A 4,594-nucleotide genomic window follows, 5' to 3' on the forward strand; every position below is an offset into this window, starting at 1 on the left:
TCCTGCTGAGCTTTCGCTCTTTCCTCCTTTCTACGAAGTTGTTCCAAAGCCCTTGCCTCACGTGCTGCACTTGATGCTTTTCGTTCTTCTTCCCTCCTAACTAGAGCCTCTTCCTTTCTCCTCTGTGTCTCAGCAAGACGCTGCAACTTTTCAGCTTCAATGAGTTTCCTCCGTTCTAATACAGCTTCTTCTCTTGCCATGTCTTCTTTTTGTTTAGATTTCATTACCTGAAGTTTCTCAGCTCTCCTCAACTCTGAATCATGAAGCTTTTGTCTCAACATAAGCTTCTTATTCTCCTCATTTAAGGAGGTAATGAAACGAACCTCATTAACTTTACTGCTCTCATCACCAGCTCTCTTCACAACTTGAGCAAGAAAAGCTTCGTGCCGAGACTCACTGCGTTGTTGTCGAGCGTACATTCCCTCTCGTAACTTCATGTTTCGAACAGCCTGCCATTCACTGACTCGATTTAACTTTTCCGAGGTTCTCTGAAGCTTTTGAACTCTCTCGTTCTCCAGCTCACCTCTGATTCTCATAGCCCTTGCATGCTTTTCTGCTGCCTCCCTCTTCAAATCCATAGCATTTTTCTTCTTCTTTTCAGGAGACATTAGCTTATCATGCAACATACGTGCACGCTCAGCACTTTTCCTGCTCATGCCTGGCGAATGCGAAACACGGGAAGAGACTCGAAAAGGAGATGCAAGTATGTCCTCCCAGTTCCTCTTCTCTTTCCATGCATCCATGGATTTCCAAGGAGCTGAATTTCTCTTTTCCTTTTCCTTATCTTGTTCAGACTGAGGGATTTGTCTCTTATAATGATCTGTCACCTTAAAATTTTTCTCAGAAACAACTCCGGCCAACGTCTTAGCTTTCTTCAGAAGAAGCTTCTCTGCTTCAGATCCAGGTTGTTCTCTCCTACTCTTTCCAACGGCAGCATTGTCCCTAGGAGGTAACTTAGATGTAATAACGTTTGAGGATGGAACCCGTGGAGAGACATCACCATTCTGCACAGCGTTTAATTTGCTGGAACCAACTAACTTAGCATTCTGCTGTTCACTACTCAGTTCCCCTATCAAACCTTGTCCATTGGATGTTTCATCACTTACTAACACCTTCTTAAGACTATCACCAGATTTGAGAAAGATTTTTGCATCATTATTATGACGTATGGCAGCTCTTTCTCGCTGAATTTTCTTAAAGGTTTCAAGAGATGAAGAAAGTATCTCTGCTTTGTGTGCTGATGTTGTCATTCTCCGGACCTGCAAATAATATTAATTGATGTTAAAGTATAAAACTATTGTTGGCCCACCTCCTAATAGCTTAAGCTTTCGGGATGGCTTGGTAAACTAACATGGTATCAGAGCGGGAGGTCCTGAGTTCAAACCCCCGTAATTACACTCTTTATCCCCATTTAAAATTGCCATCATGTGTTGGGTCTTTAATATATCTCGGGCTTAAATATTCCCGTGTTGGGCTTCCAATTAATTTACCCACACGATTGCCCATTGTCCAGCCCACACGTGAGGGGGAGTGTTAAAGTATAAAACTATTGTTGGCCCACCTCCTAACAGCTTAAGCTTTTGGGATGGATTGGTAAACTAACAATTGACTAATGTTGTTTATATTAGAGATGCAGGAAAATGAAGAAAGTGTTAACGTCTTCACTCCAAAATCTAATATGTGATGCAATAGATTAAATGCAAGCTAGCACATGCTCAAACCATTACATAATATTAGAACTTTAGTGGCGTGAAGTTTCATGTTGCAAACTAATTAGTAATTTTCATATGAAGATTCAATCATCTTAAAAAGGAGCCAAGAAAAGACATTCATAGACTAAGCACATTAAGATTGAATGGTTCGAACAAGATACAAAATCATAAATTTTCTCTATATAACCTCAAACTTGTTTTAGCAAGTTATTGATTTCACGGGATAGGGGGAAAAATAAGCAAACATATTCCTTGCAACTTAGTAATAAAACTAATAAAATCAAAACCAAGGGAAAAGGCCAAGTCAAAATTATAATGGGCAACTATAATGTATTATGCTATGTAAGCATCCCTAAGAATTCAGAAATAAAAGTATAAGGAACTTCTAACATAACAGCGCAAGCTCCACCATTCTTGTCTATAGACTTTGATTCCATAAACTATATGCATCAATTTAACATTTGAGTCTAATTTGTCAAACTGGAAAAAGGAAAATATGTTAGCATGATTACCTCCCATGACAAAGCATGTGGCCTGCGATGGTCACTCTTCAGATTGATTGGCGCCCCACTATTGAACTGAGAAGACAACCTTTTCAAGCTTTCAAACTCTTCCACTCTAATTGTTAGATCTTTAAAATCAAATGCAGCCTCTTCGAGAACAATAATGGCCTCTTTCATCTGCTCCATATCACATTCTAGTTCACAGAGAAGATAAAGCTCATCCACAGCCCTATTAAGATTCTCAAACAAAAAGCACCAAAGACGCTGCCTAAACCGCTCCTTGCTTTCAACCGTGTCACATTCTCCTAGGCTATTCACGTTCTGAGCGTTTGACATATTACCCTGTATGGTATCACCGTGTAGAACCACATTCTCTCCCATCGACGCCATGGGGGTAGGTTGTTCTTCGGAAATATTAGCTCCACTATTGCCAGCCTGGACTGACTCAGGATTGCTGTCAATAAGAACTGGTTTTCCTGAATCCCCTTCTGTCTTCGATGCTTCAAGAATTTCTCGATTGCCAACCTCAGTTGTAACTATAGGATCCTGAACTTTCACCACTATCTCAGTCTCCACACTAGATGAACTAGTAGCAGTTACACAATCATTAATTACTGATTTGACTTGTTCAATTTGGATATCATTGCAATTTGAAACATCAATGCCCCAATCAGTCGATTTTTCACTGGCAATCGATATTTCGACATTTTCATCAGATTTATGGTTATCTTCAAATTGTTGGTCCTTAGGAGATAGTGGATGCATCTGATCAGAAACAGGAATTCCAGGCGCAGGCACAGGTGCAGATGCAGCCCCTGATTTGTTTTCTTGAGAACTTGTACATGACAATGCACAAGAAACCAAATTCCTATCCTTTTCACTATCCCTACAAACAATCAAATTATCCTCTTCGATAGCACCGAACTTAATTCCAGCTCCAATAGCACTTTCAGGATGCTGCACTCCATTATCCTCTAACCGACTTCTATTACTATTGTGAACCACATCAGCCTCCTCTTTTTGAGGAACTTTCTCAACCAATTTATTTCCCTCACTTAAGTTTGCTACATCCGGAGGGGATGGCTTCAGACATTCAGGGTTTTGCTTAACAACACGATCATCAAAAAATCGCACATTTAGCTTGCCTTCATTTGACATGGTGGTAGCGGAATTCGTAATGCTTCTCTGACTATGAACAGCGTAATTCTCCCCTCCTTTCGGATGCTGGTATCTACGCTTGCCGTGGGAATTTCCATTGTTTTCACTTAATGAGGACTGACCACAAAAAGTGCTGGAAGCATTTCTTCCTGAAAATCCTCCAACCCAACTCTGTAGGGAGAACTTCGAGCTATTTCTATGTTTCTATCAAAAAGGAAAAAGAATGAAACAATATCATGGATAATTAGTTCCGTATATCACCTATTAGAAAAGTATAAGCTGCAATACAATTACTTCCATGTTAGAGAACTATTATTCTCCCATTCTACTATACATCAAAATAACAACTTAAAATCAATGCACCATTTTCATGATATATCAAGTTTTAGCCGATTCATTTCCTACAAAAATCAAGATTGATATTAATCAAAATTGAGACTTTTTGTTAGATATAACTAAAATAAAGGGAAAATACAGTCCACCCATGTAAGCCTAAAATCAAAGCATCTCATTTTCAAGAGAAAAACGCCACAATTCAGAATCTCTTTAGAAAGATTATTCCCAAAAAAAAAAAAAAAAAAAAATCATATATTTGCTTGATTTAAGGAACAAAAATTAGTCGATGAATAAAATTACACCTTTTTCACTTCGAACCATCCAGAGCCTTGATCATCCACTGCTTCTCCACTGTTCTCCATCCCCAAAACTTGATCAAACCAAAATCATCCTTCTCCAAACCCAGAAATTTCACATAACTTTAATTCCAACCATTAAAGGAAAAAAAATTATCTTTTTTATCAAAAGCTCCCAAAAAACAATATTATTCAACTTGCCCAACAAAATCCCGAATTTCCTATTCAGACGCATAGGAATATTGGTAAATTTCCAATAAATTGGATAAATAAATATAAAAAATAAGAAACAAACTCCGAGAAAGTGGCTATGTATATTTATATATATATATATATATATATATATATATACAGGGAAAATTGACAGCTCAAAGCTGAAAAATAACTTCGAGCAAACCAAATTCCCAACAGAATTGAGGATCGTATGATGTGAAGTTTCGTGTTACGAATCAAATTCGACGATGAATTAAAAAAAAATAATAATAAGATTTTTCTAGGGTTTTTTTTTTTTTTGGGAATTATTGTTTGTTGTTATTATTTTCGGGAAGAAATGAAAGGAAAGGAGGGAAGAGTAGTGAAGTGTGAATTT

The 4,594-nt window shown here is 37.9% G+C and overlaps 1 protein-coding gene across 1 annotated transcript in view; it reads right to left on the minus strand.

Annotated features, from left to right (window-relative positions):
• Nucleotides 1-4,157, minus strand: part of LOC21398354 — an 8,317-nt gene extending 4,160 nt beyond the window's left edge. The window contains exons 1-3 of the mRNA XM_024172394.1: nt 4,012-4,157; nt 2,225-3,577; nt 1-1,259 (exon numbers count right to left, since the gene is read on the minus strand). Coding sequence (XP_024028162.1) covers nt 1-1,259; nt 2,225-3,577; nt 4,012-4,071 — 2,672 coding nt within the window. The 5' untranslated portion in view covers nt 4,072-4,157. The remainder of the gene's footprint in view (nt 1,260-2,224; nt 3,578-4,011) is intronic.
• Between the last annotated feature and the right edge of the window lie 437 nt (nt 4,158-4,594).

The sequence above is a fragment of the Morus notabilis genome, unplaced genomic scaffold (genome assembly GCF_000414095.1).
Source record: "Morus notabilis unplaced genomic scaffold, ASM41409v2 Scaffold70, whole genome shotgun sequence".
Classification (NCBI taxonomy): Eukaryota; Viridiplantae; Streptophyta; class Magnoliopsida; order Rosales; family Moraceae; genus Morus; species Morus notabilis.